Here is a 27,926-nt window from a genome sequence, read left to right as displayed (position 1 = left end):
AAATAAAATACACTAATTTTCATAGGGACATGACAGAAGTGGTGCACATCAAAGACCGCAAGGAAGCCGTTCATGAGCTAAAGTACTCTCCTGATGGGGCTCACCTGGCCGTGGGCTCCAATGACAACTCGATAGATATCTACGGCGTGGTGCAGCGCTATAAGAAGGTGGGCGAATGTGTAGGCTCCACCAGCTTCATCACGCACATGGACTGGTCCAGTGACAGCAAATACCTGCAGACCAACGATGGCAGTGGCAGGAGGCTATTCTACAGAATGCCCAGTAAGATCTTCACATTTTCTCCTCCCCTATACACCACTCACACGATTTATTAGAGCTTCCCAACTGTTATGTCTGTGTGGGTTGTTGGGTTTAGTCTGAAATCAGGATAATCAGCATTGATTTGTAACATTATGCTAATAGTAAATGATGTCATTTGATGCAACTAGAAGCATAGTTGTTTATATACTCCTCTGTTTTTTTTGTTCAGCTGGGAAGGAGGTAACAAATCGAGAAGAGCTGAAGCTAGTCCAGTGGTCCTCATGGACCTGTGTTCTTGGTCCAGAAGTGAACGGGATATGGCCCAAATACTCTGACATCAATGACATCAACTCTGTAGATGCCAACTTCTCAAGTCAAATTTTAGTAACGGCTGATGATTACGGATTAGTTAAATTATTGCGATATCCATGCATAAAGAAAGGTTTGTGTCCTTTAAAGGTTGTTTTCTATGCCTTGCCCATTGTTTGTTAGTGAAAGTGTCTGTCACTTTGTGTCTGAATACCCATTTTGTTGCTTTGTCCTAGGTGCAAAATTCAAAAAATATTTAGGGCACTCTGCACACATAACCAATGTTAGGTGGTCACATGATTATCAGTGGGTGATAACTATTGGTGGAGCTGACCATTCAGTGTTCCAGTGGAAATTTATACCTGAAAGGAAGTCAAAAGATACTCTCCATATAGCCCCACAAGGTACAGTTCAATAATCGTAGAATTGAATCGTAGAATTAAAAAAAATCTTTTTTATTATTATTGAATGAATTATTGAATCTTAAGGGTTTGACTATAACATTTACAATGCTTAATGCATTAGAATCATTTAAAATTCTCCTTATCACTTAGAAACATAAATGCTGGAGGGCTGCTGCATTGCCAATTTTACACTACAGTATAGTGCATAGTAGTTAATTTTCCTAATGGTTCCATCACAACTCATCTTGACAGTGCTGTTCCTTAGCCATCAGCATTTCTGACTGTCAGCTTGACTTGTGGGGATGCTGCAAAGTGGGCCAATTCAGGGCAGATAAATATATAGGTTACTCTGAATAATAAGTCTTCCAACTAATATTTTCCCCACTAAACTCACAGAGATGTTGGCAGATTCAAACAGTGAGGAGTCGGATTCTGACCAATCAGACGTGCCTGAGTTGGACTCAGAGATTGAGCAAGAAACACAGCTTACGTACCGACGACAGGTCTGTGATGCCATAGTTATTAAAATAATTTTTGCATGGAAAGAGAGCTGTTCACAGCAAGTTGCTGTGCAGCAACACTGTACTCTAATCAACGTTTTATATCAGTGAACACCCTCTTTACATGTGGCACTAAGTGTAGAGAGGTTTTATGCGCTGAATCTTTCGTTCCAGGTTTACAAAGAAGATCTACCTCAACTTAAAGTGCAGTACAAAGAAAAGCATCGAGTGGCAGCTATGAAAAAAAGAGAAAGACCTCCAGCCAATGGACTAAGATTGCACTTTATACATGGGTAAGCTCACTCCCATTCATCCTCATACCGTTAATGCCTTGTGGCAGACAAATGGTGGACCCTATTCACCATTAGACACTGTCAGGGTAATGTATCACTGTGCAGTGTTTTGCGCCCCTATGCTTTATTTGGAGCTATGGCTCACGGTCGTTTCACAGTGTCGTCTGTCCGGCTGCATTTCAGTTACCGAGGCTATGACTGCAGGAGTAACCTGTTCTACACTCAGACCGGGGAGATTGTGTACCATGTCGCTGCTGTGGGGGTGGTGTATAACAGACAGCAGAACACACAACGCTTCTACCTGGGCCATGACGATGACATCCTCTGTCTGGCCATCCACCCCATCAAAGATTACGTAGCTACAGGCCAAGTATGTTGATGTAGTTGGATCTTTTTAATGTTTAAATTAAATCCTGTAGTTGGATCTTTTCAATGTTTTAATTAAATCCTGAAATTATGCCACAATAAGAAATATTCTCGTGTCAACACTACCAAAGCTAATTATTTCCACTGTTTACTTGAATCACCTCAGTTTAATTTTCAGTTCATGTCCAGTTTTATATGGTCCAGTATATGGATCTTTGAGATTCACATACATTTTCATACATTTCTGAACAGGTGGGAAGAGACTCTTCCATACACATCTGGGAAACAGAGTTTTTGAAGCCTCTGTCTGTTCTCAAAGGATTCCACCAATTTGGAGTGTGTGCACTTGACTTCTCAGGTACTGTGACGATGAACATTTAGTTTTTATAAGCATTACATATAGCAGTGATTCATTAAATCATCTTTTAATACTAGATTTGCCTTTTAGGTTCTAATTTAAGTACTTAAGTACTTGAACCTATTTTGATTCCATCTAAAAGTGTATGACTTTTAATGAAGTAACAGCTTTAGTGAGCTATTTCAGCTCTAAAATAAGACTTTTACTGATACGCTACAGAGACTCTCAGTAATACTGTTAAACTGTGAGTTCTTTGTCTCCTGCCTGCATGTCTGCTAGCTGGAAATAGCAGCAGACTCTCTGCATGAGAGAGGAGCATGGGATGTGAAGAAAGCCTGGTCTGAAAAATGATTTAAGCTTTGTGTACATCATTTTCTTTAGTCATGTGCTCCATGTGTAATACGTTGCACATTTTAATTATGCGTGTGACTAAATACCGAATGATGCAAATTCCCTCACGCCTTACTTACTGTCATAATGTATTTGTGGTGACATCTTGTTACATTCATTACATGAAAACAAGGCATAGATTATATAATGAACTACACTGCTGTGTTACTGTTAGTGTCACTGTTGATATTGTATCTGTCTGTTTGTTTGTCTGTCTTTAGCGGATGGAAAGCGACTGGCCTCAGTGGGTCTGGATGACAATCACACCATTGTGCTTTGGGACTGGAGGAAAGGAGAGAAGCTCTCAGCTTTCCGGTTAGCCACCTTTTCTCATTATGATCACAGAGTTATGAGAACAACGATTATGAATTGCTAACTTAATTGGTATGCTTTTTGTGTGTATACAATAGAACAAACATGTCCTGCAGGCTGCAGTATGTGTGTGACTTAATACTCTAGTTTTTGGGTCCTTATGATGAAAATCCGTTAAAAAACAAAAATTGAATCTAAGTGCAAAAAAAAGTGCTCTCCATTTTTGAAATCTATTTTGATTTTGTCATGTAGCATATGCCCATTTTTATGACCTTAATTTTGCATGAAAAGTGAATTTTTATAGAACATAGGTTAGATAATCCAGATTATTTTCCATTAACATACTGTTACAATTTCCATTATCTTAATGTTTAATTCCCAGTAACAGCTGTTTTTTGCTCCATTCCCGTATAGCCCATTCTTTCTTATAGCCCATTCTGTCTCAGTCAGACATGGTGGTTAACTTGCTACTCTATTTCGCATGATGAATGTGGAGAGCTGAGACTCAATGCTTATTCATGAGCCATTAAACCAGGAAATAACCCTTCTAAGCCTCCTGTCATAACACACTCAACAGTTGCAGCTTAGTAATTATAGGTCAGTCAAAAGTATATTTAACCCATCAGGCGCTGCTGTCTTTTTCATTGCTCCTGAAAATAGCATCTGACTAATAATTGTTTTCATGTGATGGATCTATTAATAGTAAATGTTTTGCTGGGAATTGTGTATAGTCTGAATTTGATGTATTAATGTAATTACATATACAAGGTACAGAATAGTGTTTTAAAACAATTTTACTCCTCCTCACCAACTCCAAATTTTTTATATCTCAGTAGTAAAGGAGCTCATGACTTGGTTGCACCACAGGGCTCTGGTGAGGGTTGAGAGGCGGGTGGATGTAAATAGGCTCTGACAGTGTAGCCGCTGCTCAACGCTCTGCCTGCTCTTTGACAGGGCCTAATGTGGGGAGTGAGACAGCAGTCTCTATTCTCTCAGCTCCACATGGCTGTCTTGGTGGCTGGGACTCAGACAGTGAAAATGGCACAGCAGACAGCTCAATTACAGCCAGGCTATGGCACCCATGAACTTTTACACTTCTCTGTTATGACAGGGAGCAGATTTATTCTGTGACTTTTTGAAACTGACAATCGAATATGAAGATATCTGCCTAATGTTATGAAAATTTGTCCTAGTGATTCTGTGATGTGTCTTTGAAATCTTTCTTCGTTTCTTTATACAGGGGGAGCAAGGACAAGATATTTGTTGTTAAAATCAATCCATATATGCCTGATAAGCTCATTACTGCTGGGGTGAAGCACATGAAGTTCTGGCATAAAGCAGGTAATACTAAACATTTGTTTTGGACTAAAGGCAAATAAAGTTCTTTAATTGTAATAATTACTATATTACAATATGTAATATGTAATATAGTACTATATCTATACAAGATATTTTTGAGCATGGTCCTGTGCTATCATAGGTGGAGGTCTGATTGGGAAGAAAGGCAGCATAGGGAAGACTGAGACCATGATGTGCGCAGTATATGGCTGGACAGAGGAGATGGTGTTCTCTGGGACATGCACTGGAGACATCTGCATCTGGAGGGACATGTTCCTAGTGAAGACAGTTAAAGCTCATGATGGACCAGTCTTCAGCATGCATGCTCTAGAAAAGGTACTAGAGACAAATGACAGCATGAAGTGGTAATCTCATGAAGCTTTATTGAAAACAACATACAGGAGCTGTCATGTTTTATTAGTGCTGTAGCAATGAATAATGGTTTTCATTGTCCCAACACATAGGGGTTTGTGACTGGTGGGAAAGATGGAATAGTTGCTCTGTGGGATGACACATTTGAGAGGTGCCTCAAGACATATGCTATTAAGAGATCTGTGCTTGCCCCAGGGTCCAAAGGTGAGTCTGTGAGACTCGTAGCACCTCTTAGCAGTGACCTGCGTAGCCTAGGAAAATTCTTCTATATTGCTTCTCATGATGAATTCTCTCTGTGTAGGATTATTACTGGAAGACAACCCCTCCATTCGTGCCATATCTCTGGGACATGGACACATACTTGTAGGAACGAAGAATGGAGAGATTCTGGAGGTGGACAAAACTGGACCTATCATTCTCTTAGTCCAGGTATAGAGCTATGCATAGCCATTTCTCTCTCATTCTCCTAACTAACACATCTTATAATTAGTGCTAATGATGCTTTTGATGATTTATTTATTTATTTTAGTTAATCATTGTTGAAATGTTAAGAGCACATTCTCTTATTATGTAACCTCAATGTCTATTGTTGATGCTTCTGTGTAGCTTATCTGTAATTAATTAGAGAAATTAGTATAAGTTTTAGGACATCTAAATATATTCAGTTTTTTGTCGTGTGTATTAGATAAAGCCATTAGATAAAGTTATTACTGCAACAATTAATACAAGATTCATTTCAGCACTACAGTGGAAAGTAGTACACATCAAATAGTAAGATTGAACTAAATCAGGGTGATAAATTGCATGCACTGCTAGGTGATAAATATGTTTCAGGGAACTAAAGTACTGTAGAGTACTATACAGTGAAAAGAGCACATTGCGTGTCAAGTAAAGATGTATGGTAGAGTTCACAATGTCAAACAGAGAACAGTCCCAGAAATAAAGAAATTTGTTAAAGTTATTTTTAAATTATAATAAACCATATGTATATAAGGAATGATGACACAGTAGGTAGGTAAGTGGAAGGGCTGTGTTTTTTTCAGTTCATTTTTCCTGAATGTCATACAGCTCATATACACTAAAATACTTCACTCTACTTTCACTCTTTATTTACATTACTTTCTCTTTGTTAAAGAGAAACAAGGCCTTTCAGAGATTTTACCATTCATGCCATATACACTCACAGAGCACTTTATTAGGAACACCTGTACACCTACTCATTCACGCAATTATCTAATAAGCCAATCGTGTGGCAGCAGTGGAATGCATAAAACCATGCAGATACAGGCCAGAATCGGGTAATGTTTACATCAACCAACTGAATGGGGAAAACTGTGATCTAAGTGATTTTGACCGTGGCATGATTGTTGGTTCCAGGCTGATTTGAGTATTTCCATAACTGCTGATCTCCTAGGATTTTCATACACAACAGTCTGTACAGTTTCCTCGGAATGGTGCAGTAAAGAAAACCTCCAATGAGCGGCAGTTCTGTGGGCAGAAATGCCTTGTTGTTGAGAGAGGTCAGCAGAGAATGGCCAGACTGGTTCGAGCTGATAGAATGCTACAGTAACTCAGATAACTACTCTGTACAGTTGTGGTGTGCAGAAAAATTAGGCTTCTCTAGTGTCCATATATATATTTATTTATAACCACTCTAAGCATCACGGTTCAGCGAGGAATAATCCTCGCTGAATGCTTGTTGGCGTCATGACAAGGGAAGGCGGCTCCCTCGCTTTCACGACTGTTTGTTCTGGCTATTTATTTTGCCAGTGCAGAGATTGTTCTCCATCTCGCTGCAAGACACGCAGAGAGTGTGCCGGGGCTTTCGAGGCGGCTCACCGCCCTCTTTAGGGTGTTAGCATAATGGAGTAGGGCACACAACGTTCTCGGTTCGCACCCCACTGCTGGCGGCATCAGTCAAGCTTACCTCTAAGCCACACACGTTCTTCTTTTCACCCCAGAGCTGCGTTTAGGTTCTTTTATGTCCTATCCTTTATCCATCTGGATAGTGGGCCTAGCTTGGTACTTTTTCCACCTTTGTACCGAGCCCTCCCCATAACAGAAAAGCATCTCAGAATGCACAACATATCGAACTTGGAGGTAGAAGGGCAACGACAGCAGAAGACCAAGTCTGGTTCCACTTCTGTCAGCCAAGAACAGAAAGCCAGGGCTACAGTGGGCACAGTCTCACCAAAACTGGACAGTTGAAACTGGAAAATGTAGCCTGGTCTGATGAATCTCGATTTCTGCTTGAGGCACAGAGATGGTAGAGTCAGAGTTTGGCGCCAACAGCATGAATCCATGGACCCCACCTGCCTTGTGTCAACAGTCCAATCCAGTGAATCCAATAGAACAGCTTTGGGATGTGGTAGAACGGGAGATTTTCAGCATGAAAATGCACCTGAAAAATTTGCAGGAATTGTGATGCAATCATGTCAACATGGACCAGAATCTCAAAGGAATGTTTCCAACATCTTGTGGAATCCATGCCACAGAGAACTGAGGCTGGTTTGAGAGCAATATTAGTATAGTGTTCCTAATAAAGTGCTCAGTGAGTGTATACACCTGGGCTTTTACTGTCTAAGTCATTTATTGTCCTGATAGACAATATAGCCTTTTAGATAACAGTTTACTGTATGCCTAGAATGAATGAGGAACATGTAAAGTATATGTTACAATTAACACATACCTGTAAGTGCCCAGAGTAATTCTAAGACATACACTGAATGATATCACATTTCAAATAATACAGTTTATTTGTCAGGACATCACAACATCATAGTTAGTGTTTTATTAACATTCTGCTAGATTTTGATAGTGTTATTTAGCTTTTGACTGGAAAAACTGCAGAGGCAGGCAGGTGTTTCTGTAGCTAGGTCCTAAACAGGTGTACTTTCTGAACAGTGCTAATTTGGGCTTCCAAAGTGTTTCAGTTCTAAAAAGAAAATATGCCATATACATGAGTTTGGATTTCTTTAATTAAGATGACTACTGCAGTGTAACCAATGTTTATTAAAGAGTTTTAGTCAGCAAATCAATCACAGGTCTCTAGCCAATTCAGCATCTTCCTTTGACTGTTTTGTTGTTGCTATTCATCAAAGAGAGAGAAAAAAATGCCTTTCAATGCTAGTTCAAGTGGATTGCTCAATAGGTCTCTAGAGACTTGGCTGTGTGTTCCAATTATATGTCTTGATTTGTTATGTTCTGTCCAAATTAAGCCACTGCTTTGGGCCTGGATTCCGAAAAGTATTGTAGAGCCTCATAACTCTTTGTTATATGCTAGAGAGTGCATCACTTTGAACTCTCTCTCTCTACCATGCAACTATGATCGATATGCTGCAGTGATTTTTGGTAACGCAGCACTAACTTTTCCAGTGAGAGAGTGTGTTATATATGGGCATTAATCATGGTGTGTGCTAAGTGAACTGAAGTGGGTCACCTGTTTTGGGTGGCCAGGGTCATATGGAGGGAGAAGTATGGGGTTTGGCCACCCACCCTCACCTGCCGCTGTGTGCCACTGTGAGTGATGACAAGACCCTGCGTATATGGGACCTCTCTCCCAGCCACTGCATGCTCGCTGTACGCAAACTCAAGAAAGGTAGGCTGGGGCTTTGTCTACATTAAAAGCTTTAGTGAGTGCTGTATCTGACCAGTACTGCAATAGTTTGAGTAGTTTATATTCATAGGGAGCATGGAATCATGAGTACTTTAGTAAGCCTGTTGTTTGAAGGTACCAAAAATTGTTATATATCAAAATATGCTCTTAAAAATGGCAATTATTATTAAAAACATATTGATTACTTGAAGACAGAGGCACTTACGAAAGTTTCTGTAGCAAAAAAAGTTCCTGAATAGTTAGTGGCATTAATTTTATGCTGCACTATGAAAACAGCCATGCAAGAATGATCGACCGAAGCAGTGTAATCAAATTATTGTGAGAAGATCATCTTCGAACTGTCATTTCTGTAGAATTAGATAAGGCTGAATTTATTTGTCATTTCCCTAACAGCTAATCTAGTCTCTTCACATTCTAAGCTTAGTATTTTCAGGATGCTTTATTGTTACTGGCTCTCCAAAAGCCTTAAGCAATTGAAAAATCCATTATTGTTGTTAGTACTTGAAGCCAGAAAGTGGTGATTAGCATGTAGTGACTGCGTTTGTTTAACTGCAGGTGGTCGCTGCTGCTGTTTCTCTCCGGATGGCAAGGCTCTGGCAGTAGGTCTAAACGATGGCAGCTTCCTTATTGTTAATGCAGACACTTTGGAGGACCTGGTGTCATTCCACCACCGCAAGGACATCATCTCCGATATCCGCTTCTCTCCTGGTAAGTCAGCACACTGGAGCCGGCATAAAAGCCAGACACATCGTACTGAGTACTGAGTCTATTCTGAGTTGAGCCACAAATAGTGTCTGTCAGGGTTTGAATTTGAAAATAGAGGCCCTGTCAGACTGCAAGGCTTTCAAAAGTGAAAAAGTTCAAAATAAGACTAGGTCGGGTTTGCAAAGAAACAAAGAAAGTTTTCAGACTGACTGGATTATAGAAGATGAGAAATTTGACAGTCAACTGTGTGTGACATATTTACCGTGATAGTGCTGGTTGAATTTGCCCTTTCACGTATTGTGATTAGAAATTTAGTGATAAAAATTAGTATGGTAATGAGAATGAATTAGAGTTGATAAATGGGTCCACTTGCCACAGGTGCTGGGAAATATTTGGCAGTAGCCTCAGGTGACACGTTTGTGGATATATACAATGTGATGAGCAGCAAGAGAGTGGGTGTATGTAAAGGCTCCATGAACTATATCACTCACCTGGACTGGGACAAAAGAGGTAAGACAAAAACTACAAGATATAGACATAAATAAAGAATAATATAGTATAAGCAGGTGTTACTGAATATCATAAACAAAGCAAACTTAGTCTGTTGTACTATTTATGCGTTGTATATCTTTTTTTGTTTGCTTGCTTTTGTGTATTCTTTACTCAAAATGACTCTTTTGTAGGCTTTGTGTTGTGAGTCTTTATAATAGCTTTGCCTTCTTTCATCAGGGAAGCTTTTGCAGGTCAACACTGCATCTAAGGAGCAGCTATTTTTTGAGGCCCCTCGTGGGAAGAAGCAAACCATTCCTGCCATAGAGGTGAGAGATGCTCAAAGTATTGTTGTGGTTACTGTAACTTGCTCTTATCTCAGGTCTAAATGGAGTAAGGGCACTCATAAGGGCAAGAACATGGCCCATTTTTCATTAGTGTAGGTCTAAATTTGGAGACAAGGAATTGGGCTGCACTTAAGATCACTAGCGCATTATCGCAGGAACTTACCTTGCTGGCTTGTGATTGTGAAAAGCCTTTTATTTTAATCTATGTGCTGTGTCCATATACAGGTGGAGAAGATTGAGTGGAGCACATGGACATGTGTGTTGGGGAGCTCCTGTGAGGGCATCTGGCCAGTGGTTAGCGAGGTTACTGAGGTAACAACGGCATGTCTTAGCAATGACAGACAGGTGCTGGCAACAGGCGATGACCTTGGATATGTAAAGCTCTTCAGGTATCCTGTTAAGGTAAGAATAATTCATGCTAAATAAAATACTGGGGAGGTTCTGGAATATTTGGTTGAACCAAACTTACTTTTGTACAGTTCAGTTAATGTTTTAGATTAGGTTGTTAAATTATAAAGCAGCAGTTTTGTTTCTGTTGTAAAACCTCTTGATTGTGCTTTACTTGTATTTGCCTTGATCATTACTTAATTGTGTTAAATGTTCTCTATTATTAATCAGGGAAAATATACGAAGTTCAAGCGATATGTGGCCCACAGCACCCATGTGACTAATGTGCGTTGGACACATGATGATTCTCTGCTGGTGACGGTGGGTGGAGCTGACACGTCTCTGATGATTTGGAGCCACGAAACTGAGGGCTGTCGGGAGGTGCGCCAGTGCGATAGTGAGGAATCCGACATTGAGAGTGAAGATGATGGGGGTGAGAGAAACACACTGAATTCTATATGTTGTAACTAGATATTAGGGATGCACCGATACAAAATCTCTGCTCCTATACTGATATCCGATTATTTGTTGTTTCAAATTAATTATTAATTAATTACACAACTTTGAAAGAAATGTAAATAATAACTTTATTCTCTCTGTAGCTCATGTTTTCCATGTTTCAGAGTAACTGGTCTCAGTTATAAACACAAAACACATTAACTCACATTAAGAATAGCGACAACTCGATATTGTAGCGAGGCTTGAGGTGTTTTACCAGTCGCTGAAAGCCCATGTCCTCCACTATGGAGAATGGTTGATCGTCCAGGGTGATAAACTACGTTACTCTCTGAGTAATGTCTCGAGCTTTTGTGCTGTCTGGTTTGAATGTTCTTGTGCTGTCGAGTGCGTTTGCTATAGACGGAGTAATGTTAGCCTTGAGATGAAGCTTGTCTCTTTTTAGCTGACGCAGCCTCCGCTTATGCTTTAACGATCTCGTCATTTTCCTTGCTGTGTTGCGCTTTAAGGTGAGTAATCAGATTAGTTGTGTTAAAAGTTTTAGCTGCAGTTCCACCTCATGAAATTCTAGCAATGCAGAGCTTGCATGCAATTCTGTTGTCATTGTCACCCAATTCAAAGTAATTCCACACAAGAGACATTTTCTTCACACACAGTACGAGTTGGTAAGGATAAGGATATAATCGACCCGATCATCGGCTGTTTTCAAACATTTGGCTGACGTCTGATACTGCAGATAATTGCTTTTATCGACCGATACTGATTATTGGCCGGTACATCGGTGCATCCCTACTAGATATAGATATATAGATACAATAGCTATTATTAGAATATTATCCTCTTCGTTTTAAAAAAAAAAACATTCCATACAGAATGATCAAAAGATACAGTCATATTGCTGATTGACATTCTATGCTTGTCACACTCTAAACGATGTCATCTCATCTTCTGCTCTCTGCCTTTTGGCTCCTTGCAGGGTATGATAGTGATGTGACTCGAGAGAATGAGATCAACTATGTAATCAAAGCCTTATCTACCAATATGAGACCCATGGCAGGGGTCAAGCCCCACTTACAGCAAAAAGAGCCTTCAGCTGATGAAAGGTAGGTCAGGAGAGGCATTTTTCAGTTGTAGTTGCCAAGTCCTTGTAAAACCCTACCTTCAAAACTTCAGATACGTTGTATATAGTATTATATACCCCTGTTTTTTATGCAATTATCCAATCAGACGATCTTGTGGCAGCAATGCAATGCCAAGACAAGGCAATGTTTCCAGTCTTCCAGTTTCCTGTGCCCACTGTGCCTCAGACTCCAGTTCTTGGCTGACAGGAGTAGAAACCAGTGTGGCCGGTTAAAGTGCATTGTGCATTCTGAGACGCTTTTCTGCTCATCATGGTTGTAAAGAGTGATTATTTGAACTACTGTAGAATTCCTGTCAGCTTGAACCAGTCTGGCTCTATTTTCTGTAACCTCTCTCACCATCAAGGCATTTCCACTCACAGAATTGCTGCTCAGTGGATGTTTTTTGTTTTTTCTCACCATTAAAATGTAGGTACTGTTGCGCATGAAAATTCCAGGAGATCAGCAGTTTCTGAAATACTCATACCAACCCATCTGGCACCAACAAATGTGCCACAGGCTAAGTCACTGAGACCATATTTTTCCCCCATTCTGATGTTTAATATGAGCATTAACTGAGGGCATGATTTTATGCATTGCACTGCTGCCACATGAATGACTGATAACTGGTACAGGAATAAAGATATGTATAGAATTCTGATACATGCACCTGTTTAAAGTTTCTAGTCTCAAACTTTTTGTAGCCAGGGACCCCTTTAACTGTAAAATTCCAGTGCAGATGTATCTCAAGAACATGATTTAAATGTGTACAATAATATTTTGTCTATTTATTGGAGCCATAGACCTTTTTATTCTTGAACTTTCCATTGACAGAACACATTAGTTGTTAGTTGATTAGTTGAAGTTGATTGTTTGGATTAAACCCAAGGCCCCAATCAAATTGCCTAATAACGATAAGAAATCAATATAATATAATGACTTTGATAACGGTGAGTTCTGAATTCCATCACTGTATCTAAATTTTTTTTCTGTATCACAGACCCCACTTTGAAAACCACTGTTGTAGTCAATGCACCATAGCAACCTGACATTTTGCCTCTTATATTTTACTATAAAAATCTCTTTAGTCCTATTTTGTAAAGGGTTTAAATGTAATTCTGAAGTATTTATATACTGTAGGTCCTATATACAAAATGATTGTTATTTCTTTTTAGTCATTTTAATTAATAATGTGCTGTGTTCTTTGGATTCTTGTGTTATATGTTTAGCTCACACTCATAGTCCACCACTGCTGTATGTTAGCGAGAATATCAAACAGGTTTTGTCAAACCTGAAGACAAACTTCATATTGCATCAAGATTAGTATAATTCACATACAGAAAACTTGTAGCCCTACAGTTACACTTTAAGAATTCAAAAGACATTGATTTATCTCATTAAGAGTTCATGTAACGGAGGTGATTTTATTGCACACCAGTCTCCACTGCTGCTCGTCCACTTACCAGCAGTACTGTAAAAATTCTTCACTGACAGCAGTATATCATGTGGTCATTTTTTTATATTTGGGTGAGAACAGATTGTATTTCAACATCCCCTCTTTTCCGAAATGAGAAGTCAGATTCTTTTTAAAGCTGAAAGTAGATGGCATGTCAGAGTATTGATCAGTTGTTTAGCTGGCACTAATTAAAGGATGTTTTGAAAACCATTTTAATGACCAAGAGTAGTGTTTCATGGGGAGCATTTTGTCTTTGAGTAATTTAGCATCCTGGTGTCTTTCTCTTCCTCTCATCCTCACTTCTATGTCTGTCTCTACTTTGCTCTCTTTCCTGTTACCACATGAAGGCAGGGGGTAGTCAGGTAAGAAGAACTAAGTGCTGCTGTAAGAAAAAAAATGCTTCAGTTGTGCTCTGTGAATATTGTGAATATCTGTGAATCTATACAGTTTTTAAATTTAGATCTCCTTTTCCTTTTTCATTAAAATAAGTGCAAGCAGTTAGCTGGTTTCAGATGCATTAGCAGCAAGAGATTTTAGTCCTACAGCTGAATGGATGACACTGTACTGCTTAGTGTTGGTTGCCCTTCTTCTGGTACTTTGAACACCTTTCACTTCTGATAGTCCCAGCAAAACTTTGGTGTACTTTGGCCCTAATCACAAACTGTACTTGCTCCACATGCTGCATAACCTATTTGAAGTATATATAAGTAATTTAATTTTTTCAGGGTATGTTATGCATCTTGCATTGCCAGCTCTGGGCCATAGTGTTTCAGAGCACATGCTGCTGGCTTTACATAATCTGCTGTCACTAAGAAAATTGCTTAAGTTTATGGGTGCTTGGGCTCTCTGTTGTGTATTTTGTGTTTTCAGTGTCCCTATGTTGTGTCCTTTCAATCTGGTGCTCTTGCCTGACAGCTAAATAAGAGACAGTGGTTCTAACGTGTTCCTTTTCTCTGTCAATGCTTCCTTGAAGGGGCTCAAGGTAAGCCTAGTTCATTTCACTCTGAACTAGTCACATGATCATTCAAAATTCTTGTGATATTTGATATTAGACAGCCTAACATAATAATGTGATGTGTCTAAACTAAATGAGGATATGCCAGATATTGTCCTCTCTTACATCCATGTTCTTAACCCTCAGCTAATTGTTTAGAACTGCCATCTGCTAGTCCTACATTTAACTCTTTGTATTTGTGCTTAATTTGGGCACAGACCCCCAGTAAGCAGGGCTTTACCAGTGCCAGAGAAACTGCAAACCAACAATGTGGGCAAGAAGAAAAGGCCCATTGAGGTAAATGACATGTAAAGCAAAATACCATGCAAAATATGTTAAATTGGTAGAGGGTGGCTGGAGTATCTGAAGAAATAAATAGTGCAGAAATCAAGTAGCAGTCTTTATCATGTAATTATGCTAATACAATGTAATATTAGTTTAGGTCTTGTGGTCATGTTTGAGCTCTTTTACAGAAAGTCCTCCATTAACAATATTCTAACGATTTACAGACGTGGTTATCACAAGGTCTGAGTGTGTGGCCTGTTTGATGTGTGAGATGTGGTATCCAGATACACAGCCCTGAGGAAGAGGCATTAGCCTCACTCATCTTGTTAACCTTCCTTAATTCAATTGCAGTACGGTTATTCTCCGCCTGTCCTCTCCCATCCTGCAAGTGGACTCCTTTAACCTCTCTGCCATTTCCATGGAGATGACCTCTGACTCTAACCCGTATTTGACTCTTAACGCAGGACCTGGTGCTAGAACTGGTGTTTGGTTACCGGGGCAACGATTGCCGGAACAATGTGCATTACCTAAATGAGGGGGCGGATATAATCTACCACACGGCTTCAGTTGGAATCGTCCTTAACTTAACAACAGGTACGTTCTTAAAAGAGGTCCCATCTAAAACAAGCTAAGGGATCTGAACAAGGGATTTTTCGGTGCAGTGTAGGATGTGCTTTGTGTGTTTCTTTTAGCATGCCAGAGTTTCTATATGGAACACAGTGATGACATTTTGTGCCTCACCATTAATCAACACCCCAAGTTCCCCAATGTGGTGGCAACTGGCCAAGTAGGTATGTTTGTGAGACTGTCCTTTATTTTCCAGGGTAACATCACTGATTTTATCCTGGAACTTTCACACATCAATGACACATCAATCTCTCTGCCACTTTTTACTGATCACAGATGTCTTAAAATGTGTTGACTAAATTGTAAAAACATTAATTTAGTTTTTTTCGCTGATACAATCAGATTGTTTTAGTAATGCTTCAGTGTTTCTGACTATAATGACTCTTATGTTACATATCAACAATTTTGCTGTATTATTTTGTGAAATATGTCTGCCTATAAGGTTTATATCTGGTTGGCCTATTACATATGTTCTTTAACCACTTTGAAATTTTGCAGGTGATGCTGGTGATATGTCAGGTAAGACATTTTATTCACTGCTCTATATGTGTACTGTGACTCTTCACAGAGCTCCAGTTAGGCAGTACCGCAGTTGCTGTGTTAGTTTGGCACTGCAGAGTGAATCTGTGACAGTGTCATTATGCACCTTCAGCATGCTGTCTGTTAGTGAACTCATAGCCAGTAAAAATTTCATATGCTGTCAAAAGGTACTCTAAAGGTGATGATGAAATATCATTACCCTACCCCTTTGTGTTTGACTATGAAGTTGAATACTTGATTTATTTTGCTGTGATGCATGAGAAAGCAGATTATTTATCTAGTGCAGGGTTGGATTGGTGCTATTTTCCTCTAGAACTCTGCCCTCTACTGACTCTAATCAAATGTACACTTTTACACACTCCAGACAAACTTGCTGGTTTCAGTATATACCTATATTTTTCCATATATACAATATTTTATCAATATATCATATAGCATGACCTGAGTATTATAAGGTTGTATCTGGCATTTTTGTTGAAAGTGAGTTAGCCTCGTAAACCTAATAACTTAATTACTGCTTTCCTGCAGTGATATGTTTTTCATTTAGATGTTTTCTGTGTAACATTTTAGAAAATAAAAAGTTTTATTATTATTTTATTTTTATTTGGGATGAACTTCATCATTAAGCTGGAATACAAAACATAGGCAGCCATAGCCATGGCTTTAATTAAAAGGAAGTTAATATGTTCAAACATATTAAAAAGTCATCAGAAAAATCATATTGTAGTTAGTAGCTAATATCAGATATCACTGGTGTTAGAGCTACCAAAATTAATGACATGTAATGTCATTACTAACATTAGGATATATGTGTGTGTGTGTATTGTATGTTGTACTTAATTTTAATATGACTAGATTGTTAAGTAAAATATGTTATTTAGAAACAACTTACTACAATAGTTATACTAATATTACAATATTTTGAATTTTAGCCTGAATGATATTTCAGTTGTTTTACTGACCGATAGAGGATCAGTGGCTTGTTCAAGACAATAGCCTGCTGTAATATATGAACTTTTAAGCCTGTTTGAAGATATTTATTTAAGGGCTTATTAAGTCTATTCTAATTGTTTCACAAATGTAGACTGAAGTCCTAAACAAGATTTTCTACCTGCTCCTCAGCCACATCTCCTTCCATCCATGTGTGGGATGCCATGAACAAGCAGACGCTGTCTGTGCTGCGCAGCTATCACTCACGGGGCATCTGCTCAGTCAGCTTCAGTGCCACTGGCAAGCTGCTCCTCTCTGTCGGCCTGGACCCTGAGCACACTATCACCATCTGGAAGTGGCAGGAAGGTATGTCAACTCTGATTCTCTCTGTCCTGCTCCACTCTGTCTGTCTTTACATAGGGCACTCCTTGAATCATTCACTTACAGCATTACCTACTCTCTTATTGTTCTCAAGGTGCCAAAGTGGCCAGTCACCCTGGCCACACACAGCGGATCTTTGTGGCTGAGTTTCGGCCAGACTCGGACACTCAGTTTGTGTCTGTGGGCATAAAGCATGTGCGCTTCTGGACGCTCGCTGGCCGGGCTCTGCTCAGCAAGAAAGGAGTGCTCAGCTCCATCGAGGATGCCCGCATGCAGACCATGCTGTCTGTGGCATTCGGAGCTGTAAGTATATCTCTTTATACTTACACACAGGCATTACTCAGCATCTGCAGGACTGGGTTTGTTTGCTGAGAAGAAGAGGCTTGTTCAGGAGCCACAAACTAAAACAATACTGTATACTGTTGTAAACAAGGAGCATTTCTTTATCACTATGCTAAGAATGGTGTCTCTAATTTGATGAACTTGAATAAATGAACTAGAAAAATGTATTCTACTGTGGATGAATTAGACTATAACATTCTTTAGAAAATGTGGCAGTTGTTAACACTGAAAAAATATGCACATGCAAACATTATTGTGTACATTGTTGAAATTGCCAGGAAATGAACCATAATGAAAAGTGCCTTGCTTGTACTGTTCTCTCTTGCTTAGAGGTCACTAGATTAGTGCAGATTTGTTTTCTTTTCAGAATAACTTGACATTTACAGGTACCATTAGTGGAGATGTGTGTGTATGGAAGGAACACATTCTAGTACGAATTGTGGCCAAGGCACACACTGGTCCTGTCTTCACCATGTACACCACGCTGCGAGATGGCCTCATCGTCACAGGCGGCAAGGAGCGACCGTGAGTCACCTTCCTCTTTCACTTCACACTTGCAATGCTGTTACAGTGTTTGGGTACAAGTAAAGAGCCTGTGTTTTTACGTTGTGGGTTTGAGACTGTATTATTATTTGATATGTTGAACATATTTTTGTCAGTTTTTTGACATTTTTAAAAATAAAATGCTTTAGTAGACAAGGCTGTGTCCAGCAGAACAGTCCACAAATTATTCTTAGTTACAAAACCACTGTATAGCAAGACAGCTCTGTGTGTGTGTGTGTGTGTGTGTGTGTGTGTGTGTGTGTGTGTGTGTGTGTGTGTGTGCACTGCCACCTACAGGTCTAAGGAGGGTGGTGCGTTGAAATTGTGGGATCAGGAGCTGAAGCGCTGTAGGGCTTTCAGACTGGAGACTGGTCAGATCATCGACTGTGTGCGCTCTGTCTGCAGAGGCAAGGTACTACAGAGTATGATGTGTACAACAAGTTTACTACAGGGCAAAAGTTTTGTTAGCAGCATTAGCTGTGTAAAAAATATATTTTTCAGGAGCTCACTGAGTGTGAGAACCTTTTCCTTATAACACCTTATAGTGTAAAGTGCATCACTGCAAGCCCAAGAAATTAAGAATGTACCAAGCCTATATATTTTTTTATAGTTTTCATAGTATTCGACAATATTTATCCAATTCTATCATTCTATCAAAGCCACAGTCATGATGGGGGTAGTGTCCTGTGTTCAGTGTGAGTGTCAACATTACACAATTTCATGGCATGTGTCAGTGGATCAAAAAATAAAAAAATATGGCATTAAATTGCATCCAGCACCATTACATTTCTATTAGAGAGTTCTGGCCCAAAAAGTATTTCACAAGTTTCGAGTATGTCTTGGGGTTTTTGAACCTAAATATTCATTCTCAAACCATCCTATACATATTTTGAATGGAGACAGAGAAGATTTTCTGCCATTGCCATTCCTTAATAATTTGTCGTTCTGTTGTCTTGTGTAGGGTAAAATCCTTGTGGGCACACGGAATGCAGAGATCATTGAGGTAGGGGAGAAGAATGCAGCCTGTAACATCCTTGTGAATGGCCACATGGACGGCCCCATCTGGGGACTGGGAGCTCACCCTACACGAGACGTTTTTCTGTCTGCTGCAGAGGACGGCACAGTACGCCTCTGGGACATTCCTGAGAGGGTAACAACTTCAGACAGTCACACGTGCACAAACACAAATACACACACACACATACCCTCAAAGCATCAACTTAATCCAGTGCAGTGTGAGCTCATTAGAATGCAGTACCTTTGATACAGCACCAGTTACTGAGAAGAATTCAGCAAAATGTCATCAACAGTTGAATAAGTATCTTTTATCAGTTAAATATCTGATAACACTAAGAGTGCTGTTCTCCTATGGGCCAAAAACAGAAGATGCTGAATAAGGTGAACTTGGGTCATCCTGCACGCACTGTCAGCTATAGTCCTGAGGGTGATATGGTGGCAATCGGCATGAAGAATGGAGAGTTCATCATCCTCCTTGTAACGTCCCTGAAGATCTGGGGCAAAAAGAGAGATCGCCGCACTGCCATCCAGGATATCAGGTTAGACTTGAACCTTCTGTGCTACTCAGTAACACAAACACTGCAGTGTTAAACAGACAACATTGTCAAATAGTATTGTTGTGGAAAGAACACATGATCTGCTGTGGAAAATCATAATAATTAAAACAATAAATAAAACAAATGGAATTCATAAAGTTGCTTCCTAGGCCTTCTATACCATTTTTGCATAGCATTATTTGGCATGTCAGTGTTTTGCATGTTTACACCTAACTTTGTATCTAACGTTGTCCAAGTAGATTGAGATTATGAAACGCTAAATGATGATTTTTTTTTTTTTGTAGTTTACCTTGTAAACTAAAATTTTCTCACTGCATCTTTAAAGGAAAGCGTCATGGGTATGTAAGTGAGGTGACCACAACCCCCTGTGTTCCTCAACAGGTTCAGTCCAGATTCACGCTACCTTGCTGTTGGCTCAAGTGAGAATGCTGTAGATTTCTATGACCTGACCTTGGGACCTCAGCTGAACCGCATTAACTGCTGCAGAGACATCCCAAGCTTTGTCATTCAGATGGACTTTTCTGCTGATAGCTGTTATATACAGGTACACCCTTACGTGTGTGTGCACATTTAATAGTTTTGTTTCTGCTGATAACTGCAGTCTTGGTTCAACATTTTATTATATTCCCTACTCACAACAGACACAGATGAGACATTCTTGGACATCTCATTTGTCTTCCTTTGTAATTAATTACGACAGAGAGGAATAGGACTTACATGCCCTTCTTTAAAATATATTCATTTTCCTGTGTTGCTTCCTGTAGTTGTCCACTGGTGCTTATAAACGGCTGGTTTATGAAGTGCCTTCTGGAAAGCATGTGACAGAGCAGGCAGTCATAGACAGAATCACCTGGGCCACCTGGACAAGGTAACTCACAGAACACTGCAGTGCTCTCATTTCAGTTAACAAATGACTGCTGCCTCCGTTATATTTAAAATGTGACTGTGGACTTTTATTCAAGCTTCAGTGATATAGTATTCATTGATCAGAGAGCTGTGTTGCACACTGGTCGAACAGTCCAGACACAGAATTACATCATGTCTCTTCCTTCCCTCTATAATCCCTTTGGAAAGCCTGGTCTGGAATTATTGTTATCTTCCATTTCAAGTCAGTTGAGACTTTTATAATATTTCAAATGAATTAATCAGCAGCAAGTGTTACATCATATACCTAGAAGCAAAAGTAAACACTTAACAGTAAACACATCATACACATCCTGATCACTGTAAACTGCTGTTTGGTTTTTATCTGTCTGTGTGCAGTGTTCTGGGGGATGAGGTGGTGGGAATCTGGTCCCGCAACACAGATAAAGCCGATGTAACATGCGCCTGTGTTTCCCATTCCGGCCTCAACGTGGTCACAGGTGATGACTTTGGGATGGTAAAGCTGTTCGACTTTCCATGTCCAGAGAAATTTGTAAGTAATTTTTTTTTAAATATATATTATCATAATTGTTGTTGAAAATGTAAAAATGCTTATGAAAATGTGGGGAGCTGGTTGAGTAACAATGTGTGGCAATGGCAATTTTCTTGTAAATGATTGTCTTGGTAGAGTTCTTAATAGTTTCAACAATTCAGCAGATAAGAGTAATTACAGTTACATGGGATATAAATTAATGAAGCAACAAGTAACCTAGAAAAAATGTAGAAGTAAAAAACCCCACAAGAACAGGGAAATTTAAAAGAGTTCCCTGATATTTAATGTCATACTACTGCTCTGCACAGGACCTTCACAATTTAGTCTTACAGCCACGTAGTCCTGACTGTCTGAATACTTGTTTTTGAAAAGTAGGCTATTTCAGATGCTCAAACTTCTATAGTACCCTGCATCATCATTCTACACACGATGCACATTTCTGTGAATGTGAAAAGGATGCTTCTTAACAGAAGCCCTGTTTTTCCTCAGGCCAAACACAAGCGCTTTCTAGGCCACTCAGCCCATGTGACCAACATTCGCTTTACCAACGGGGACCGGTATGTCATTAGTGCTGGAGGTGACGATAGAAGGTACTTAGCAACATTTATATTTATTGCTTGTGGTTTTAGTTCTTGTTGGCCGCAGACATTTCACTTCTGCCTGTTCAGCCAAGAGATCAGAGTCTTGTGATGAGCAGGAAGTAAACTGACATACAAAGACATCCTTTGTTGTAGAGTGAGGTCAGATTAGAAATGAATATCAGAATCAGAATCTCTTTAATAGCCAGTATGATTTACATACAGGAATGCATCTTGGTCTTGTACATAGAACAAAACAAAACAAAAAATATATCATAATATATCAGTACATTTTGGTTATATTTTGGTTGAGGAAAAAAGACTGATTGAAATTCTCTGTTGAAGTGTAGATGTTATAATATCATGAGAAGATATTACTTCATATTATGGTTTGTAAGGATTTCATTTCTAACATGTCCTATTTTTTGTTTCTGAAACAGTCTGTTTGTATGGAGGTGTGTCCATGTTCCTCACTGACACACTCGATGCCACTGTAGGCCTCGAGGAAAAGTGAAGAGGAGCGAGCGTCCAGGACGGATGCTCTTGGTGGGTGTTAGTACCCAATGTTTCCAGAACCAGGTGCATGTATCTGAACAAGCGTCCAGTCCCTCCTTTACACCTGCCTGAACCACACTGTACTGTCTGCTCAGTCTCATTGATGCTGAAAAAGAGAATTTAATTCTCTAATCTCATCAAGGTGATGTCTGAAATATACTGTATGTATCCCCTTCCCTGTGTTTCCCACTGTCCCTTGTTTGAAGATGGAATGTTTTTTTTTTTTAATTATTTGTGGTATGTCTGCATCATTGTTCCTTGAGGTGTGTACGAGTTTCTTCCAATCAAATGACTAACAAATGTGTAGCAAGCAAAACAGGATTAGCCTTAAAGCAGTCTTTTTAAGATATGTTGGACCTCTTGGTTTAAAAGTTTCCTTTTTACATCATCACACTCTTGTTTTTATGCGCTTACTACATCTCGATGTATTCGTTCTTTAGTCTGAAATCTTTTCATTAACGATCAGAACTCTTGTGGCCTTCTCCCTGAATGTAACACAGCTGTTATATTCTTGGATGTCAGCATGCCAAAGCATACTATGCACTGTATACTTGACCTGCTCACTGTGGTTCTCCAGTGGTCTTTACTGTCGTCCTTGAACATGGTATTCACTCATCAGACCTCAGATCCTCCCTGCACATGTAGGTGGCATTCCTAACCGTAGCATCTTTAGCTTGAGCAGTAACCGTGATTTCTGTGTGCAAAAGTGTGTGCGTGTGTGTGTGTGTGTGTGCGTGTGTGTGTAGGTAAGAAATGTAGGCTCTGTATCTTGTGTCTCAGAACAAACTTTTAAAGAAAAGATGATTCTTATTAAGTCTATAAAAAATATTAATAAATGGGAAGGGAGGATGTGTGTTGATGCTGTGTTGCATCATATCAAATCATTATTCATTGTGCTGCTAAAGCCTTTTAAGGTCATGTATCATGTTTAGGAAAGAGGAACTTGTTTCTTCCATGAACAGATTGAATATCACTGAACTGGAATGTTCCAACTCAAGAAAAACATAAAAGTAAATGGAGATTATAACATGCAAAATGTTTTCTATTTCATTTGTTGTCATACTGATAAATAGTGCAAGATGTGTTCAGTGCATATTTTGATTTTCTGATATTAATGTAAATATCAATTGTAAAGGCATTCTTTTGTATATTTTTGTGAAATGTTTTCTTAAAAGTCAAATTTGATTAAAAAATGAGTGTATAATGAATGTGTGATTGATACTCTGGTATATAGTATTCATGGTATAATTTTAAGGGAAATTAGATCACTGTAATCAACTGTGAACTGGAATACCTGAAGGGCTAATCTCACTAACAACGAAGTAAACAAAGCACAGACGTGTTAATGCAGCTGCTGCAACTGTGATCTAATCAGTGAGAAGAAAGTAGCTCAAAGACCTTCAATGGGATTGAGTTCAGGAAGTCCTCTAGAATCCAAAGAATTTGCTAATAACTACAGTTTAATCAGGGATATGTTATCAGATCCTAAAAACAACCCTGTAGTTTGACCTCAGCCTACAAACTGCATGATGTCTGGAGCTGACGCTGCACATAGCTGCTCAGGAATTACTGATATCTTCAGTGTAGGAATTAAAGCTGGGGATGAAATGACTGACTAATCAGATATTAACCATCATCATACCCACCATCATCATGGTATTCATTCCAGGAACAATAGTTTTTTTTGGACACTGGTGCATATGGAGTATATTTTGAATAAACTGAACACGCAACCAGTATAAATACAGTTACACTGACAATTGATAGAGTTAAATAAGTCTCAAGCACTAAAAGTAGCCTACACAGTAGAGCATGCATGCACACACACACACACACACACACTCTCACACACAGAGCTCGGAGTACATAATAGCTAGCTGTAAACACAACATGAATATATTTCATTTTTTCTAATATGAAACAGGCAAAGATATTTTAAAGAACGTAGCACTTAATATATTTATTTTATTATTATATCCTATTTACAATCTATATGTACAATTTGAAGGAAAAGACATTGTGATATTTTAGTGATCTCCAATATTAAATCCAAACATGTCCGGGCATGTTTAATGACAACACCCTCAAATCATAAAATAACACAATATTTCACACTGGTTTGGTTCTATTCATGTGTGTGAGGAAAAACACCACAAAAACATTAAGGTGTGGCTCGACTTAATGAGAGGATATCACTGGTTCTCAATTCTGACTCAATGTTTTGTGTTCTCTAACACACTTCATTTAACTCCTGTTAGTTCCTCTATTACACGATGTTTATAAACAAAAAAGGGGAACTGGAACTGAAAGCCACTGCTAAATGTTTGTAATGCAGAAACAAGTTTCAAACTTTGACAGAGAAAGAGCTGCCACAAGAGCAGCCGTGTTCTGCCTGCGGGTTCCTGAGCACCTGGAAAGAAGAGCGGATGAGCTCCTGACTAAAGTCAAGCGTTGCTCCTTTCACAAACTCCAGACTGTCCTGGTCTACTATCACACCCACGCCGTTCTGCTCAAAAACCCTGCAGGAGTGCAAAGACACAGACACAGAGGCTAAATTCCTTCTTCACCTGGTCAAGTGATCATTCAAAAATCAATCAAGGCCTGACCGTCGTGCAATACAAGACCTGTGATCTTAGCATTTTTCCCTGCAGTTTAAAATACAGTTTACAATACTGAAACAACATGCTTAATTAGACACAAACACTGTGCCCTGATATACTATGGTCTGCATTTTTTAATTATTTGCCCCTTTATGAAAACAAGGGCACTTACTGATGAAATGCCCCATTTAAAAATGGCTAAAACTATTAGAAATCCTATGTATCAAGTACAACTTCTTTTCATTAAAGAAATACTCCAGCATTTCTTAATCTAATCTGGAAGCGGTGCATGTGCAATTACAATAAATAAATATAAACTCTTTTCTCTGTATTGAGAAATTAGTGGAGTTTACTTGATGCTCACATGCAGTTGGTTTAACTCTGTGAATAAAGAACATTTTCATGAATTATTCAGTCAAAGGTATTTGAAAATTAAGCTCAAATCATTAAAAACACTTTCTCCAAAGGGAAAAATTGAAATTATGATGTGCTACTGATGTAGTCATGTTGGTCCGATGTCTGCATGGACAGCACAAAACTGGAATTCTGTCTTACTGTGTGGTGGACAAAACTCAATTAATCCATTTTTGGTAAAAGATTTTCTCACACATCTGCCATCCTAAGATGATTAATGTTACACTGTAAATTGAACTGTTTGGTGCATAATTTTAAATTTTTATAGAACAAAGTAAATAACTACCCTTCATTATAAGAGAGTTTCAAGTAAACAGGTTTCCTGTTTATTCCTCAGTAGTGAAAAATGTGAAATGAGTGGGAAATGAAATGATAGCCTGTATTATCACATGTACACTTCACGTGCAATGAATAAGAATAGGACTGAAAATACTGGAGTATTCCTTTAAAAGCTGCTTACTATATCAAAACCCTTGTCAAGCACAAATTCTTGACAAAAACTGCGTTATCAGCTAAGAGTGTCTGCCTGTGAGTGCATGATGGCGTTACCTGTCGTCTTCATTTTTGACAGTGTCCACAGAAAACTTGTACTGGAACCCAGAGCAGCCTCCACCCTCCACCTGGATCCTCAGATATTCTCCCTTCTGCATGATTTCACTCAGCCTCTGCACACAAAACATGCTTCATACTAAAGATTCTACATGGCTTTTTTATATACATCATAGCCATGATTATGCCAGGGTGTGCCTGTGCCACCTAAACCTGATTTGGTTTCAACCTTTAGAACAACAATATTTGTCTGCAGAGGAAAAGCTCGCCAAAATGTTGGGTTATGAGAAAATAATGTCACTTTCACGACAAAATTCACTTTATAGCCACTCTAAAGAGGCAATATTCCAGCTGTTCACTATGCTTTTCTGCTTTGTGCATAATTTATGTTTCATGGTGTTAGCAAACATTTAAAGATACTTGTACAGCATACTGTCTTTGACTCAAACACTATAAATATATCCTGTAAAATAAAGTAAAACCTTCCTGTCACACTTTCTTAAATGATGGTTGTATTGTTGATTTTGCTGTAGTTAAAAAAGCATTAACTCTTAATGCATTTATTTTGATTTCAAATATACATAAATATACTCTACAACAAGTTTCACTGTGGCTGTTCTGCTCATAACTGTGTGCTTCGTAGTCATGTGTTGTTCACGAACGAGTCGATTCTTTTAGGTCAACGTTGGATAAATGGACGCGAATCTTGTTCAGATTGTACATTAATGAAAGTGAAGCGTGGACACAACAGGCACAATAATAAGAATGCTGGAATGCTTATTTTATTTATCAAAGCACCTTGCTGGTTTAGGCTTTTTTTTTTCTAAAAACACAAAACAACCTATTTTTTAGTTTACTGAAAAAAATTAGAGGCAGCACAGTGGTAGCGTTGCTGTCGTCTCTGTATGTTCACCCTGTGTCTGTGTTGGTTTCCTCTGGGCTCTCTGGTTTCCTCCTAGCTCCCAAAAACATGCTGGTAGCTGGATTGGCTATGCTAAATATGCCCCATAGGTGTTAATGAATGTGTGAATATGTGTATGCATTGGTCTGCAATGAACTAGCATCCCATCCAGAGTGCATTCCCAACTACACCACTAAAGTCATACTGATATAGGCTCCGGATCCAATCCAATGAAGATGAATAAACAGGCAAAGACCAACAAGTTGGCCCAGGTTTGAGGGGAAAAGCCGGCAATGAGCCATGTGCTAGTCAGAAGAGTCAACTCATTGGTTAGTGTTGATCTACGTGAAAGGATTCCCAAACAATTATTTGCAGTTATTTATCTGTGGCACACCGTGAATCTCTACAGAAAAGAAATAGATATTTATGAAATTCAAAGTATAAAAAAGCCACATTTTGATGCTGCTGTATCATAAGATAGCGTGAGGATTTACAGACCTTGACACACGCATCACTAAGATGTACTTTATTCTCAGTGGGACTGGAGGAGACCTGCTGTCCCTGAGAGGAGCTGCTGCTGTAACACAGTGTGGAGACAAGAGGGGACTCATGACATGTCTGCGAAGGTCTCAGTCCTGCTGAAGACACACTGCAAAACAAAACCAGAAGCTGTTAGTCAACTGTACAGGAATCTAATGAGTGTTCATATAAACGGCTGAGCCTCAGGGGGGAACCAGGAGGAACTTCAGTACAACTTACAATGAACGTTATAGAAAAACACACACAGTTGTGTGTGAGAAACGCCTAATGTGATAAGACATTACAAACGTAAACAAATGCGCACATGCACTACAGCCCTTAGAGATTATGTATAAGATATTTATTAGTTATTAAGATATTTATTAAGATATTTATTAGTTAAACCAGCCTTTCACATTGCATGATATAAATGCATGTCAGTGAGTAGCTTTAGTGCCCTTGACTGGCGCTGCTAATGTAACTAGCATCCAGCAGCAGTGGCGCGCTAGCAGAGCTAACAGCACAGAAGGATGACTCGACACTCTTATTCAAAACGTAAACATTAACAAGCTTGAGTAGACCACGGCTATTTAATCTGTACTTTTTATCCCGGGGCAACTTTTCCAAACTGCCATTTAGGTAACAACCTACTTTATAGCGTTCCATGCTCTTGTTTTGAATGCACTTATCACCAGTACTC

The 27,926-nt window shown here is 39.1% G+C and overlaps 2 protein-coding genes across 8 annotated transcripts in view; one reads left to right on the top strand and one right to left on the bottom strand.

Annotated features, from left to right (window-relative positions):
- The window catches only part of eml5 (EMAP like 5), a 47,665-nt gene extending 24,218 nt beyond the window's left edge, over positions 1-23,447 (top strand). The window contains exons 9-44 of one of the 7 annotated variants that reach the window (XM_026933954.3): positions 26-282; positions 491-703; positions 807-974; positions 1,371-1,477; positions 1,649-1,767; positions 1,951-2,137; positions 2,386-2,491; positions 3,103-3,196; positions 4,434-4,534; positions 4,674-4,867; positions 4,996-5,107; positions 5,205-5,332; positions 8,360-8,501; positions 9,075-9,227; positions 9,603-9,734; positions 9,954-10,042; positions 10,286-10,462; positions 10,679-10,880; positions 11,880-12,006; positions 13,825-13,839; positions 14,451-14,459; positions 14,690-14,768; positions 15,221-15,350; positions 15,449-15,547; positions 15,882-15,902; positions 17,046-17,219; positions 17,329-17,537; positions 17,944-18,101; positions 18,417-18,531; positions 19,081-19,269; positions 19,503-19,675; positions 20,075-20,237; positions 20,458-20,561; positions 20,957-21,110; positions 21,600-21,700; positions 22,129-23,447. In XM_026933954.3, the coding sequence (XP_026789755.1) occupies positions 26-282; positions 491-703; positions 807-974; positions 1,371-1,477; positions 1,649-1,767; positions 1,951-2,137; positions 2,386-2,491; positions 3,103-3,196; positions 4,434-4,534; positions 4,674-4,867; positions 4,996-5,107; positions 5,205-5,332; positions 8,360-8,501; positions 9,075-9,227; positions 9,603-9,734; positions 9,954-10,042; positions 10,286-10,462; positions 10,679-10,880; positions 11,880-12,006; positions 13,825-13,839; positions 14,451-14,459; positions 14,690-14,768; positions 15,221-15,350; positions 15,449-15,547; positions 15,882-15,902; positions 17,046-17,219; positions 17,329-17,537; positions 17,944-18,101; positions 18,417-18,531; positions 19,081-19,269; positions 19,503-19,675; positions 20,075-20,237; positions 20,458-20,561; positions 20,957-21,110; positions 21,600-21,700; positions 22,129-22,165 (4,738 nt within the window). In that variant the 3' untranslated portion in view covers positions 22,166-23,447. Of the gene's footprint in view, positions 1-25; positions 283-490; positions 704-806; positions 975-1,370; positions 1,478-1,648; positions 1,768-1,950; positions 2,138-2,385; positions 2,492-3,102; positions 3,197-4,433; positions 4,535-4,673; positions 4,868-4,995; positions 5,108-5,204; positions 5,333-8,359; positions 8,502-9,074; positions 9,228-9,602; positions 9,735-9,953; positions 10,043-10,285; positions 10,463-10,678; positions 10,881-11,879; positions 12,007-13,824; positions 13,840-14,347; positions 15,574-15,881; positions 15,903-17,045; positions 17,220-17,328; positions 17,538-17,943; positions 18,102-18,416; positions 18,532-19,080; positions 19,270-19,502; positions 19,676-20,074; positions 20,238-20,457; positions 20,562-20,956; positions 21,111-21,599; positions 21,701-22,128 lie in introns of those variants that run through there. The other 6 variants (XR_003403876.3, XM_053237822.1, XR_008302567.1 and 3 more) reach the window with 6 other exon arrangements.
- Positions 23,448-24,174: 727 nt separating this feature from the next.
- The window catches only part of isca2 (iron-sulfur cluster assembly 2), a 3,861-nt gene continuing 109 nt past the window's right edge, over positions 24,175-27,926 (bottom strand). The window contains exons 1-4 of the mRNA XM_026934209.3: positions 27,878-27,926; positions 27,206-27,356; positions 25,807-25,922; positions 24,175-24,762 (exon numbers count right to left, since the gene is read on the bottom strand). The exon at positions 27,878-27,926 is cut by the window's right edge and continues 109 nt beyond it. Coding sequence (XP_026790010.1) covers positions 24,588-24,762; positions 25,807-25,922; positions 27,206-27,356; positions 27,878-27,926 — 491 coding nt within the window. The 3' untranslated portion in view covers positions 24,175-24,587. The remainder of the gene's footprint in view (positions 24,763-25,806; positions 25,923-27,205; positions 27,357-27,877) is intronic.

This window comes from Pangasianodon hypophthalmus, chromosome 10, assembly GCF_027358585.1.
Source record: "Pangasianodon hypophthalmus isolate fPanHyp1 chromosome 10, fPanHyp1.pri, whole genome shotgun sequence".
NCBI classification, from domain to species: Eukaryota; Metazoa; Chordata; class Actinopteri; order Siluriformes; family Pangasiidae; genus Pangasianodon; species Pangasianodon hypophthalmus.
The sequence above is the reverse complement of the archived record's forward strand: the minus strand, read 5'-3'. Positions and strand labels throughout refer to the sequence as shown.